General features: G+C 44.8%; 1 protein-coding gene across 3 annotated transcripts; it reads left to right on the top strand.

Annotated features, from left to right (window-relative positions):
- Positions 1 to 275: 275 nt before the first annotated feature.
- Positions 276 to 13,782, top strand: LOC148829975 (uncharacterized). Of its 3 annotated transcripts, none has more exons than XM_088922917.1 (16): positions 276 to 410; positions 1,858 to 1,889; positions 2,416 to 2,470; positions 3,726 to 3,861; positions 4,432 to 4,579; positions 5,400 to 5,520; positions 6,001 to 6,088; positions 6,717 to 6,822; positions 6,916 to 7,036; positions 7,473 to 7,551; positions 8,666 to 8,762; positions 9,283 to 9,403; positions 11,648 to 11,726; positions 12,086 to 12,170; positions 12,516 to 12,636; positions 12,989 to 13,782. In XM_088922917.1, coding segments are annotated over exons 1-16 (1,452 nt in total). In that variant the 5' UTR covers positions 276 to 409; the 3' UTR covers positions 13,051 to 13,782. The 3 variants fall into 3 exon arrangements, with proteins under 3 accessions (XP_088779043.1, XP_088779045.1, XP_088779044.1); XM_088922918.1 differs by having other exon boundaries at positions 280 to 410; positions 3,726 to 3,855; XM_088922919.1 differs by lacking the exon at positions 1,858 to 1,889 and having other exon boundaries at positions 278 to 410.
- Positions 13,783 to 15,404: the final 1,622 nt, after the last annotated feature.

Below are 15,404 nucleotides of genomic sequence, written 5' to 3'. Positions count from 1 at the left end.
GAGGTGTCAGTGGGGCCAGTATGGGGCGCTCACCCTGTGGTCTGTGTGGGTCCTTATGCCCCAGCACAGTGACGGGGACACTATACTGTAAAAGGGCGCCGTCCTTCGGATGAAATGTTAAACTCTCCGTGGTCATTACAAATACCAGGGCAGGAGTAGGGGTGTTAAATGAAAATGATGTGTGCATTGCTCTCATTCCGTTTCGGTTTCTGCAGGTTCCTTGATTTCCCGGTACTGGGCGAGCGCAGGTCGCGCCGCCCCTCCTCTCCTGCGCCGTCACTGCGCAGAAATGGAACCGAAACTACAGCGCCGACACGACACGGGGCTTTCTTCCCGACTCCCCTCCAGCCGGCGCTGGGCCGAGAGAGACGGCTGACCCGACCCGCTGGTCCGCTGGATACAACCCAAAAGTAAGCGCGGCCGACCGAACGTGTGCAAAGCGAAGTACAGCTGCAGGTTTTAGGACGTATGACAGCAACGTTTTGTGTAAAGAAATGAGAAAATGCACCATCCTAAATCGCCGGTCCTGCTGCTCTTTTATCGCGATGAAGTTAATTCTGTGCTGAGCTCGAGTGTTGTTTTGGCTCTACCGAGTTATTTTTGTTTGTCTAGATTGTGGGAAAAAAGTCGTTTGTATACTAATATTTGAAGACGATAATGATGGTATCTCGCAATCTCAGAATTCCGACTTAGTATCTCCGAATTCCGACTTTTTATCTCGCAATTGCGACTTCGAAATAGCCCACATTTCATTGTCTGTCCTTCTGTTATTGTAACGGATTCGGGTTCTAGGGCTTGTGCCCTCGCCGCTCCCACCCTCCTTCACTGCATGGGCTCGAACCCGGGTCTTGCCAGCTGAGCTCAAGAAGACTTTCTGTAGCCCCGGCGGCCAGCAGCCCTGTTATGCGCAGGGGAGGGCGGTGCTGTCACCACACTGCAACCAGATCGTACAACCTGTATTCGGCCGGTCCGTTACACTAGATTCATGAATCGTACAGGATCATAGGATCTATAGGCCTGAAGACGTGTCTTGTAAAAATCAAATTAATTACACTAATTTTTATAGAATCCCATTTCCGCCAGTGAGGCTTCCGTAGTACCCGGATGGAGTAGTGGACGGTGGGCTTTTTAAAAAAAGTTTTTATTTAAACACCAGCAATACAAAAACGGAGACAGAATTTGAAAAAAAGATACAGAACTAGACACTTCACATCCAGAGGAATTCACAGTTATAAAAGCTGAAACGTATACTTTTTACATATTTCCATTGTATGTCCTGTTTTACTTAAAAAAGAAGGTCTTCTTGAGCTCAGCTGGCAAGACCCGGGTTCGAGCCCATGCAGTGAAGGAGGGCGGGAGCGGCGAGGGCACAAGCCCTAGAACCCGAATCCGTTACAATAACAGAAGGACAGACAATGAAATGTGGGCTATTTCGAAGTCACAATTGCGAGATATAAAGTCGTAATTCTGAGTTTTTAAGTTGTAATTCTGAGTTTTTAAGTCGTAATTCTGAGATACCATAGCGCTTTTTTTACGGGCTTCCATACTTTTTTATAGAAAAGTAAGTCTGAAGTGATAATATGGACTTTATTGTTATTGACGTTAAGAGACTAAATCGAATCCTGTCTACTAACACCCCACCATCAGACTTACTGTTATTGGAAGATCACTTTATCGGCCATATACAATACTGGCGTGGTGTAGATCTGATAGCAGTATGTTGTTTAACACCGAATAAGAAGCTTCATGTTTGTTAACCTAAACGTTTCCGTTTTTATACTTTACATTTCCCTGTGCCTGTGTTGCTTTTTGGGCAAGATTTACCACTAAATTAATCCATATTCTTTTATTATGCAGTGTTCACCTCTTTCGGAAGCCAGTCAGTTTTGGTACGTACGAAAAAAACCCTCGTCTCTCCAAAGCTTCAGAACAACGCCCTTATTCTATAATATAGCGCCTTACGTGTAACAAAACATCCCAGCGCACTTCTCGAGCAGAAAACAGGCTTGCTCACATTGGGATCGCTGCAGAATGCACAGATCCCATCCATTTGAGATGCACTTAACAGAGCAATAATCCCCGTCTGTGAGCTGGCTTCATCACTCTGCTCTCCTCCTCACTGAGAGCTGGTGTGTGGGGAGTGTACTGGTGCACTCTGCTCTCCTCCCCACTGAGAGCTGGTGTGTGGGGAGAGTACTGGTGCATCATCCAGGTGGGGCTGCACACTGGTGGTGGTGGAGGGGATCCCCACTACCCGTAAAGAGCTTTGAGTGGAGTGTCCAGAAAAGCACTGTCTAAGTGTAGCAATGATTAATTAATTATTCTTAATAATTTCCCAACTATATGTTGTAAAATATTTAGCATATTTATCAATGGTATCTTAAACTAGTGCTGTACTTGATCTTTTTCTGCTAGACGGTATACGAAAGTGATGAAGAGGACGAGGAGACCCAGACCCTGAATTCCTCAGGTAAGATCCCTGGCTGTGTGAAGAGTCGTGCTGTTGTCTGCGGGCCAAACTCTTCCTGAAAAGTTTGGCTGTCGGGTTTTGAAATGAAATATTTAGTTTCAAGCAGCTTAAACGTTTAAACGTGTCTCACGATGGCGGTTTTCCGCAGCGGGATCTGACAAGTGCTGGTTCTTCCGTGGAGTTACTCTGAGGGGGTGTCCCCAAAGAATACCGGCAGTGGGAACACGCCACCCCAATATCATCAGAACACTTTCCCACTCAGTTGCCCCCCTCCCGAGGGCAGCGCTTGTCCTGTTGGGCGACTGACTCCCCAGCATTTGTTGTTACCATTCATTCGCCTGGTGACCCCGTTTGTTCTGGAGTCAGATTCAACAGTGAGAGAGCCCCATTGAGAATGGAGGTCTTGGAAAGGGGGTCCCCACCACCCTCAGAGAGCTGGGTAACCCCTTGGTTGTCACTGAAGCTTTCAGATCGCGCTATTCTCACAGGTAGAGTACACCCTCCGTTTAATGGACTAATAGGAAGGGAAGGGGTGTCCATTGTTGCCAGATTTCTGTCAGATCAAAAATGACATTTGTTCTGCCTCAGAAACACACTGTTACATGAGATATATGTATTATACAGGTATATATTCTTTCCGGATAGGTAAACACTACATAACCACATTATGTGTATAAATACATTGCTCCACTGCACTGTTTCTTTAAATACACTGTTGTGTGATACAGTACAGCGTACCCTCTCTTTACCAGACTGGGGGAAAGGGGGGTCCGGTAATTTCCGATACTTTCCTGGCTGATTTTACGACCCGGTGTCGATGTCCCCTGCTTGTATGTGTGGGTGTTTTCTGGGTGTGAACACCAGACGAGACCAGCTCCATCTGCGCTGTACGGTTGGGATAATACGACGCCTTCATCTTGGTATCACTTATTCATCTTCTTATTGAACCGTTCTGTCTGCTCCGAGGGAGTGCTCAGAGGGTCACCACAGGTTCTTTTATTCACTGTACCGGAATGGTCACAAAATCACAAAATCGCCAAGCCGTCCAGCTCCTCACGGGAAATTCCCGTTCATGTGTTGGACCTGTGTGTATTGGCAGTAGGTCGCAAGTCAACACCACTGACCTCACTAGACGTGAACTAGAGTTAAAACAGCTAAATCAAAAGTCTGTTTAAGTCAAGCGAGGGCTTGCTGTGTTGTATTTGCCCCTGCAGGATAAAATCCTGATAACAAAGACACTTCTTTTGTCCACCAGGGTCTCAGGAAAAGCCCTACCAGTGGATGCTTCACGACGGACAGCAGTGGCTGAACCTGAGCCATGACCACATCATAGAAACACATTACTGCCAGCCGGGAGCGAAGGGCATCACGCTCAACACGCCGCAGTACGGGTGGGCACTGGCGGACCAGCTTGTCGTGTGTCTTCACGTTCCGAGACGCGGTGTCTGGATGGGTTCTAACTGTGCACATGTGCCTCACAACCCGAGGTCACTACAGCCTGTGCACACGTGCCTCACAACCCGAGGTCACTACAGCCTGTGCACACGTGCCTCACAACCCGAGGTCACTACAGCCTGTGCACACGTGCCTCACAACCCGAGGTCACTACAGCCTGTGCACACGTGCCTCACAACCCGAGGTCACTACAGCCTGTGCGTCGCGCTCTCCAACCGCGGAAGGTGCCCTGGCTGGCGCCCGTTTCAGTCTAGCGATGCAGTTGGTGTGTCGCGCTGTAGGTATTTTCAGTTTCTCGGACACGTGGGTACGCTGCTTTCAGAACAACGAATTTCCTGTAGATATTCGTGCCCGCGTGCAGAAAGGAATATGGGATATGTGTTGATGCAATGGAGATTCACACTCGCGGCCCGTGTTTGCGCGTTTCTCATACGCTTAGCTGAGCGACCCTTGTTTTGTTTTGCGAACGCCTCCTCACCTCCGGCCTGTTCTCTGTTTCTGTTTAGCCCCATTTTCCTTGATTTTGATAAGATGGAGGTGCAGGGCGGAGCCCAGCTGAGTCTCCTGCGTCATAACCTGCTGGCGCCGGGCGACACAGAGGAGCACGGCTGGTACTTCTTTGACAATCGGCGCTGGTATGAATTTGGGACCCAGGTGAGCAAAATTGCAGAGAAATAAAAAAAAATCAAACTCAGCACATATTAGCCCAGGCTTATGAAACCTGAAATCAGCCTGGGTCTTGTGAGTAGGCGAAGGACCAAGACTCCCCAAGTGAGGGCGCAGAATAGGCAGAGATCTGCTGAGGGTGGCGTGGGATTAGTGGGTCAGGGCTCTGTCAGCTCTCAGTATACAGTGCCCCCTGCAACCTCCTGGGCGCTTGCACCCATGTGGTGCTGTTGCTGAAGGACAAACTTCTCCTCCAATCAGCGCTGAGCCTCTGTACGGGGCTGTACTTCCTGTCATGTGTTAATAGACAATTGGCCTGAAGGGCATGGGCGTGTCAAAGCAGTCAGTCAGCACTTCCTCATCTCTCCTGTGTGTAGATGCAGTGTTTGTAGCTGTGAACGGAGATGTGATAAACATATATAATTGGCTCTTCCAAACCTGGTGGCTTTAAAAATAACTTGAATTCTAATTAAAAAAAACAGCATTAAGATTTGCATTACTGAGATTTGCTTTATTATTTTATGCATCGTAAAAAAAAAATCTGCTATTTCATCATCTGCTGGTAGCTCTTTGAGCCAATGTGCACAATTCAGCATCCCCCCCCCAATAAACCTTCACATTCTTCAGTATGAAAAGATCTCAGCAGTGCCTTCAGTACTTCCACAGGGGCAGGTATCCTGCCTTCTCTCGAGAAAGCTGGATGAGATCCTCAGGTCAATTATCTGTAGTCCTACTGTAGCTACCACATAATCCTGAGGATGTGAACAAATTGCTCTCGTTTGTAACTTTTCTGGTATTCTTGCCCAAGGCCATGCCAAATTCCAACTCATCTGTGTGCAGCAGTGATGTGGAGCAGCAGTATAATCTCAATCCCAGAGGATCTTGCAACTTCACAGTGGGAAATGTGTCTTACTGCCTTAATTTCACAAGTAAGAAAACTGGACTGCTTTTTTATCAACAAGACACACTGCATTCTACAGAAGGATAACAGGATTAATGGCAGTAATCTAGTTTTCTGCTCCTTTTCAGTGCTCTGTAAAGATGTTTTGCACAGGTTTATCACACTTTGGCAGTGCAGCAGATAATTGAAATTACTTCATACATGCTATTTGTGAATGAAAAACAGATCTAAATATTTTCCCATTTCAGCAGTTCAAGAAGTTGAGCCTAAAAATAGATACTGTTCTTGAATTACAGAAAAGTCTGTAAACAGAAATGTGAAATTCTGAAGACAGAATGCTTTAAAAGGCTAACGTATTAAAAAAACAGCTAGACAAAACATTTAACATTGTGTTGTATTCCAAAGCATGCGTTCAATTTAGAGTGAAAAGTGCATATAAGTGCGATCCAGAGATTGCAGGCAATGCATTTTAATGTAAGATACACCACATTTTGCTTGTGTTTTCCAGCGATGACCCAAACTAACCTGTCCACTGGAACTCAGAGGAGGGTGAGACGACGACCAAAACTAAACTCCGTTGTCAAGAGAAAAAGCAGGTGCAGAAAACAAATGTTAAAAACTGTGAATATAGAATCACCCTTGATTTGAATGTCCCGAAGGCATCATTTCTCAAGAATATACAGTGCACTAGAAAGACCTCATTTAGCATATTGCCTATGTCTCTGATCACCATGTTACAAAACAGATATTACTGCTCTGGAACCAGTCCAGAGAAGAACATCCGGATACATTTCAGGACTTATAGAAATGTCCTACGCTGACAGGCTGAATGGACTGAACCTTTTTAGTCCTGAAAAAAGTATTCATAATCCCCAAGGTCAGTGACAAAGTCAAGCCAATGGACTTTGATTCAACAGTGAGACATAAACCACTGGACACAATTGAAAACTGTGTGGAAGTACATCTAAAACCAAGAACAGCAGACACGTCTTTACACAAAGGGTCGTGGGAGTGTGGAACAAGCTATCCCACCATGCTGTTGAAGCCAATACTCATTGCTACCTTCAGGAAATAGGGATCTATATGGGGATAACGTGAAGATGCAATGACTGAGAATGGCCCTTTCAAGGGAGGTGTCATAAATGCTATTATTCATGTTGGTGAACTTGAACAATAAAGTCAGTCAGATGCTGTAATTAAATCCATTTCATTGCGGTGCTGCAGCCTGGCTGGCTCTGTGCAGGGCCACGCCATGAGCTCGCCCCCTGCTGGTGGCTGGAAGTGGGAGTTCCAGGGAGATGAAGGAGTGTGGACGGAATATGGGCTAAACGTAAGACGCCTCTTCTTCTTCTTAATTCCCGTGGCCTTCGCGGCAGGCGCTTCTGGCTGAGTGCCGGTGTAAGAGAGGCTGTGTGTTTTCCAGAGCGGCTCGGGCGCAGCGAGCTCTGTCAGCAGCCGTGATGTGGAGAGGAGCTACCAGCAGAACCCGCAGGGCCAGATGCAGTTCACAGCTGGGAGATTCAGCTACATTCTGGATTTCCTAGGTGTCTCCTCCTCGTTCCCACAAAGTTTCCCACATGCTACTGGGCATCTGATGAGCAATCTTGTGTTTTGCACTTTCAGAATATTTCTTCTCTCAAAGTCAAACAGGAATGCTGTTCACCCAAGAGCATGACTGAATCGTTTTAATGACAACAGAGAGTCAGAACCCTGCAGTGTGGTATAGCTGCTGAAAATATATTTCATGCTTCCTACAACCAGTCAGTACTCGATTCATTTTATTTTGGGCTGAGATTCATCACTTGCTTTTGATGCATTAAAAAAAAACATTCATTTAAAAATCTTTTTATGTCTGGCAACTGTGTCAAGACAATCATCTTATCCGAGTCAATTGTCAACATTTTTCTCAGGTCTTCTCTAACAAGAGAAAATAGGTGTTAGGAAACAAAATGGCTTATAAATGCTGTGTTTGTTTTGTAGTGATGGTTCAAATCAACTCCGCCTTAGGAACCAGAAGATCAGTGAGGAGAGTTCAGAGGCCAGCACAGCACACAGTCCGGTGAGCGCAGCAAGTCCTCCTGCACGTCACGAGCCCATACTGTCTTTGAGGAAGCATGCTGAAGTTCGGTCTCCCTCTTCAGACTGTTGACGCTGCCTCGCAGAGCCGGGGCCCTGAGTTCATTTCCTGGGGTGCTGTCTGTGTGGAATGTGTATGTTCTCCCCCTGTTTGCGTGGGTTTCCTCCCACAGGAAAGAGGACAGAGGGGTGGGACGGGCACACACTTGGACACCCGAAGGAAGCTCACAGCCAAAACCATGTTTCTTCTTTCTACTTGACAGCGTGGAAATAAGCTCTTGTGTTTTTAGTCCTTCTGCCCCCTGATGCTGATATGGCCTCCTCACTAAACCACCATTAACAAGCACTCGTTCATAATGATCTTATTGCATTATTATAATTATTGCAGTTGGCCACGCTGTCACTTCAAATTATGTAGAGTAGTTTTCAACTGTGTTCAATAGCTGCTCTTATTATTAGCATCGTCAATAGCATTCGGGGAAAGTGTCAGAACATTTTGAAATCATTTTATAGGGAAAAGGTATATAACTGGTCAGAAGAAAATTATGATTTGAAGATTTATGTTTTCCACTACAAATCCCAAAGCAATTTCTGTATATTATACCATCAGAAAATGTACAGCTGAAATATAGTAAAGCATTCAGCAGCTTTTTTTTCACATTATAATACTAAGAGGCTGTTCACAGGCAAAACACAGCTGAGACTTGGGGTCCCTGAGAGTACTACTGTTTTAAAATGTGCCATTAAAATTTAGCATCATCTGTGGGTTAACTTGCTCTTCTTTCTTGAACTGACACAGCTCTGTGGAAAGGTACCTGAGGATCTTGCTCTGCTCTGTTCTATCTACTTGAGGTCATTCGCAAAAATCCAGGATTATCTCCAGTTATTAAAAGTTCTCATTTGCCCAAGACCTGACGTCGCTGGTCTGCCCCACAGGCAGCTCTCGCCTGGGGGCGTGTGGAGTCTGAGGCTGTCAGTGCTGACGCTTGCCTGCAGTGTGTAGGAGGTTGCAGGGGTTCAGTGACTGATAGTCAGACTGCTGAATGAATGTCAGACCTTGTTTCGCTCCAGTCATGACCTCTTTCTTGTCCCAACAGAATGCCCAGCCTCTCCCTGCCTGTCCCGCCCTCCACTGGCCATCCCGTCTGGGAATTCAGAGGCGATGAAGGGGTGTGGATTGAGTACAATACTGGTGTAAGCGTGTTTCAAATCTGGTTCTTTGCTTTTTGTGGACTATTGCCAGACCCGTGATTTTACTGAAGCCAGTGGTTTGAGTAAAAGTCTAAGGGCGGTGGGAGTGTGAAACACCCTGGCTTCTTTCAGATTAACAGCTGGATGAGACCCTGGGTCAAACAGGAACTGGCAAACACATGGGCTAAACAGGCTGAATGGCTCCTCTCACTTATAATCTTTACATTCCTAAGAGACTATGCATTTCTGTGACATTACCTAGATCATGGAATTTAGGTGCTCTACAGCTTGATTAATGAAAAATGAAACCACAGTTCCTACGTCTGAGATACAGTTTGTGATTGTGGAGCAATCGGTCATGCTTCACTGTAATTGTGTGAAGAGCGCAAAACAATAATCCTCTTATTGAAGTCAATGACGTTTTGTTGTCAAAGCCTTGAGGAGTATATGGTGTGGAGTTAAGAGACACTGAATATTTGTTAATGAAGGAATGAGAAAGGTCTCTGGTGCACTGTGTTTCCAGAGCGGCGCAGGACTGGCGAGCTCTGTGAGTAGCGATGCCATCGAGAGGAGCTACCAGCAGAACCCACACGGTCAGGTCCACTTCACCGCAGGGAGATACAGCTACACTCTGGACTTCCCAGGTGTGCCCTACCGCATGGACAGTGCCTGCAGCTCACTCAATCGCTGTTTATCAGCAACAGTCCTTACCCCTGAGCCACAAAATATAAATGTCATAAAATGTGTATAAATGCTGGAGTTTATTTTAAACTGATATTTTTGGTTAATGCACCTTCTGGTGTGGCAGAAGGGCTGTTATGTGCAGTATCTGTTTATTTAGTTCACATTTTAAAAGGATGTGGTTGTACATTTTCCCTGATGCAACAGTGACAATCCAGCTTCTCCAGGCAGAGCTGAGCTCTATTGAGAATGTTAGGGCTTCTGTCATCGTAACCGGGTCTCGTTACAGCACCACTACAGGCACTTGTACGAGGGAAAATGGCTTTTAGGATATGTATTACTCTACACACACATTGTAAGCCATAACTTTTCAAGTCATCGGCTCTGAAATATAAAGGATTAGGTTTTAACATGAACTCTTCCCAACACATACAGTACATTTGTATCACAGCAATGTGAATAGTAATTAGCTGCCCATTTTAAAATACTAGCTCCTATATAGTGTACAGTGCAGTGCAGTCCATAAGTATCTGGACAGTGACACTATTCTTGCTGTTTTGGCTCTGTACTCCAGCACATTGAAATGAAACAGTGACTATGAGGTTAAAGTGCAGAATGTCACCTTCAATCCGAGGGTATTTATGTCTGTATTGGGTAAACCATATAGGAATCACAGCCCTTTTTATACAGAGTCCCCCCATTTCAGGGCACCAGAAGTAAATGGACACATTAACATAATCTTAAATAAAATTCGCCATGTTTGCAAATCCTTTGCAATTGATGACTGCCTGGCGTCTGCAACCCATAGACGTCACCAGACGTTGGGTATCTTTCCTGGTGATTCAGCCATTTTCAGTTCCTGCTTGTTTCGGGGGCTTTTTGCTTTCAGTCTTGTCTGCATTAAGTGAAACACAGGCTCAGTGGGATTCGGGTCGGGTGATTGACTTGGCCAGTCAAAAACATTCCACTTTTTTGCCCTGAAAAACTCCATAGTTTCTTAAGCAGTATGTTTGGAGTCATTGTCCTGCTGCAAGGTGATACGCTGTCCAGTGAGTTTTGAAGCATTTGGTTGGATCTGAGCAGATAAGATCCTTCTGTACACTTCAGAATTCATCCTGCTGCGGCCGTCTGCAGTCACATCACCAAGAAAGACAAGTGAGCCAGGTCCACTGGCAGCCATACTGTACATGCCCAGTCCAGGACACTACCTTCATGTTTCACAGATGAGGTGGTCTGCTTTGGATCATGAGCAGTTCCTTTTTTTCTCCACACTTTTCTCTTTCCATCACTCTGGTACAGATTAATCTTCATCTCATCTGTCCATAAGGCTTGGTCCCAGAACTCTAGATGCTTTTTTATGTACTTTTTAGCAAACTGTAACCTGGCCTTTCTGTTCTTAAGGCTTACAATGGTTTGCTTCTTGTGGTGACCCTCTGAGGTTATGCTGGTGTATTCTTCTCTTTATGGTAGTCTTTGACACATCTGTGCCTACATCCTGAAGAGTGTTCCTGATCTGTTCAACAGTCGAAAAGGGGTTTTTCTTCACGATTGAAAGTCTTCTTCGGTCATCCACTACTGTGGTCTACCAGGTCGTTTGCTATTGCTAAGCTCACCAGTCCCTTCTTGCTTCTTAACAATGTACCAGACAGTTGATTTTGACACACCTAATGTTTTGGCTATGTCTCTGATTGATTTATTCTGATTTTGCGGCCTCATGATGGCCCACTTCACTGGCATTGACACTTCTTTGGTCCTCATGTTGAGAGACAACAGTAAGAGACTCCAGATGTACAGTAAATGCCACATCTAGTATCAACTCTAGACAACACACAGCTGGCCAAGAGACAACTGAGCAGCCAATTGTCCAACTACTTTTGGTCCCATGAAATGGGGGGACTCTGTATAAAATGGGCTGTGATTCCTGTATGGTTCACCTATTAATTCCCTCAAATTAAAGCTGACATTCTGCACTTTAACCTCAGAGTCATTGTTTCATTTCAAATCCAATGTGCTGGAGTACAGAGCCAAAACAGCAAGAATAGTGTCACTGTCCAAATACTTATGGACTGCACTGTATATATAATATATAGAGTGTATATTGTGTAGGATAACGTCTCATTATATAAAAGGCATTTTACTGTTAAGGTAAGATAAGTTTAGCTTGATCTAACCATGCATTGTTAAATGTCTGCTTTTTTGATTTATAGGAATGTTTCAGAAAAATAACTCATATGGGACCAAACGAGACGTGAGAAGAACAATTAAGGGGACTTCGTCAGCAAGCAGGTATGAGCTGTGCCAAAGTCCCAGGTTTACAGGTCCTGGTTAAATGTTTCTCCGATTGCTGGCCAGTATTGTAGCTCCATAGGTTGTCGTAAAAGAAAAGCTGCCAACGTATTATTTACCCTTTCAGTTTTTCATGCAGTTTATTTGTGTACATATTATCTCAGTCTTTCTCATCAAAATACTGGAGTAAGAATTTTAACCATATGCTTTTTGTGTGTTAAGACAATAATCTGAGTTCGGTGGTTCCAGTACTGAAACAAGATGGTCTTATTTCTTTTTATCTGAAGTTTAGATAATGACTGGAGATTGTGTTTTGGAGAACTACTAGAGTAAAGTACTGGTATATTCTTTCCACACAGTTTTAGTGCCTTTCAGACATCAGTAAATACCAACTGTTCCTGGCAGTTTCAAGATGTGGATGGCACCTGGAAGGAATATGTTCAGGTAAAAATGAAAATTCCTCTTTCACGATTGTCCTAAGGCAGCTCTTTTACACAGAATGTTTTTCTGATGGATTTGAACGGTGAACAGTGAATTGGATCAATAAACTTCTGTCCACCAAACAAGCTAGACAGGGCCAGTTGTTCGTCACTTTTATGTTTTGAGCACCTTCAAATCATTTAAATTGATTCACATCAAATTTTCAGCACATTTAAATCTAATGTACAGTCGATCAAAATAATTACATAAACTACATCTTACAGAGCAAATTAGGACTGTAATTATGTCTTGAGTGTTTGAGATAACTACCTTATATGCTTGAAAAAGTAAAGCAGGTGTCTCTTGCAGGGTGCAGCTGGAGGTGGGAGCTCTGTCTCCAGTGATGACATTGAGAGGAGTTACCTGCAGAATCCAGCAGGAACCTTGAACTTCAGCGCAGGGCTTTTCAACTACATACTGGACTTCTCAGGTAGGCATCATAATTGAGCTAAGAAATCACCTAGAAAAACATTTCAAAAGTACTCATTGCGTGTTTTGGATATAAAACTGACCCCAGACCTGAAGAACTGCAGGTTGTTTTTCTCAAGCGGACTGAAACGGTGAGTTAGGACCTTGCAGGCGTTGTCTGGAGGAGTCCGACAACGTCCTTCTGTTTAGTGTCCAGAAGGGTAATCGACAGCATCTTGCGTTCGTGGGAATATCTTTAAACTCACAGTTAAGAACGCATAGTTCTTGAAAGAAAAAGCCACCCGAGTTAAAAAATGAGGTTGGTTGTAATGTTTAAAGCATTTTCTGCTCATGTGATTTTTAATGTTTTGCAGCCATGACACAGACGAATCTAATGACTCGTACGAATCGACAAGTTCGCCGCATCCAGCTGTGACCTCCCTGCTCTGAGGGGGCCAACGGGACCGGGAGCCCCAGTGGCACACAAGGCCTTGGGGGCGCATGACTTCTTTCTGCCCAAGACGAGATCTCAGGGACGAGGGCCTGTATCTTGTTCGCGTGAGGAGAGAAACTGGTCCTGCGTGTTATTTGCCAAAACAAGTCGTGTTTCTGAGCAATAATTCTGTGACTGACTTACTGCCAACTGTGAAGCTGAAGACAGCAGCACTGATCCACACAGACCCTCTGAACAACCTGCAACCCTCTCCTGCCCACAGAGCTGCCCGTTGATTCAGTGATATAATGATCCTCTTGCCCTCAGATTGTTCTTTCACTGGTTTTATCAGCATACACTGTCGTGAAATTTAATTTCTGTTCAGACTGGAGAGAACATACTAGCTTCTAAGTTTCTAAGCTGTAGTTGAGTAAAAAGCCATAATGACCTAAGCAAGGCTCTTGTCCTGCCTTTAACTTGAGAAGAAACTCACATGGAATCGAGCTGCAGGGAAGAAACGCAGCAGTGTGGTTCAAATGCCTCCATGCTTTCGGAATCAGGGTTGTAATTCAAGAGTACATGTATAGCCCTTGTGCCTCCTTATGCACTTTAAGGAATGCATTAAACCCCCACATTTATAGTTTTTTTTTATTTTTAACTTTTCAGAAGTCTTTCTAAACCAGGCACAATTTTAAACTGGGATCTGTGCAATAAAAGCAAATTCCAATTTTCAAAGTACTTTGTCGGTGTAATCCATCTTCGGACTGAGCAACAATAAATGGAACCTATGGATCCTATCCTTATGGTGAGCGTGCCTGATACTGTGTCACTTCTGTAGTACGCATGTCTGATAGCCTCTCCCATGGCAGGTGTGTCCAACACCATGCCACTCCCACAGTGGGCATGTCCAAAATAACCCCTCCTATTGTGGGTGTATCTGATACACTGCCACTCCCACAGTAGGCATGTCTGAAAGTGTCATTCCCACCTGTCTGTTCAACTAATTAATCAGTAAGAGCTGGTTAATCAGAAATACTTCAACACCCTTGACATTGGGCATCTGGGAAAAACTAAAGAAACAAGAAGACCAATGAAGTAATCAATTAACACTGAAGACTTCGAGTTCAGATGGATTAGAGACCGTGTTCCTACAGGACTGGGGCTGGGAAGCGCTGGGATAGAGATGGTGTTCCTACAGGACCGGGGCTGGGAAGCACTGGGATAGAGACGGTGTCCCTCCACGACCATGGCTGGGAAGCGCTGGGATAGAGACAGTGTCCCTCCAGGACCATGGCTGGGAAGCGCTGGGATAGAGACAGTGACTCACTAATTAAGAAACATGTCTAAGTTCTAGAAACTGAATGGGTAAAATAGTAGTAGCATGGGATCTTAACAGGTGAGGTATTCCTCGTTCTTCTTGTGAAGGCAGCTTACAGGGCTGCAAGAGCTTTAGTCTGTCACAGTGGGCACATAGCAGTCACTCACAACAGGCTGTTTGCTTCTGCACACCAGAGCCACGAATGGAGCTTATCTTTGTATCTCATTATGCCATCTTCCAATTTAAACATTTGCCTCACTGCATGAACAATTTCATGCACTTAGTACAAAATGTTGAAACACACCATAAAAACAAACAAATGCAAAAGAGATTTAATTTAGATTAGAGCCAGGGGGAATTTTTGGTTTTACAAGTAATGGATTTCTTTTCTACAGTGGGGACTCAAATTTACATTAAAATAATACTAAGCCTCTTTGTCTTCACTGAGCAGAACTGCAGAAACTCCTGTTTACAAAACACCATACCACGTAGGCACATGTAGGAAAACGAACAATTCATTTTCCAAAATATTTCAAAATGCAGTGAAGAACGGAGACAGGATGTGGCCCATCTAGCCCATTTGGGTAGTAGTAGAAAACTGATCTGAGGATCTATCCAGCTGTTTTTCTGAATGAAATCAGGCTGCTTTTTTCCACACTACCACCACCCTTTGTGTAAAGAGATGCCTCCTCTCCTGCTTGGAGGCTCTCATCCAGTCCGCTCTCAAGCTCAGGGCAGCAGCTCAAGCACCATGGCTGTGCAGCGCAAACTGAACTGAATTGATCGTGCAGTGAAGTTGCCTCTGGAAAGGATCTTTTCTTCCTCTTATAAGCAGTATTGCTTTACTTCCCTAGAAAGGGACGTCTGTTACGCCCAGCTGAATAGGTTAAGAACACACATACCTTCCCGACCAGTTTCTTTCAAAATCGACAGATAGCAGCCATGGCAGGATGTATGCATGTTCAGTCGGATGAAAACTGGACATTCAGCAGTGTAAGTAGCCTTCCCTTTACACAGAACAGTCTCACCACAGGAAGCC

The sequence above is a fragment of the Atractosteus spatula genome, chromosome 8, assembly GCF_055471065.1.
Source record: "Atractosteus spatula isolate fAtrSpa1 chromosome 8, fAtrSpa1.hap1, whole genome shotgun sequence".
Taxonomy (NCBI): Eukaryota; Metazoa; Chordata; class Actinopteri; order Semionotiformes; family Lepisosteidae; genus Atractosteus; species Atractosteus spatula.
The sequence above is the reverse complement of the archived record's forward strand: the minus strand, read 5'-3'. Positions and strand labels throughout refer to the sequence as shown.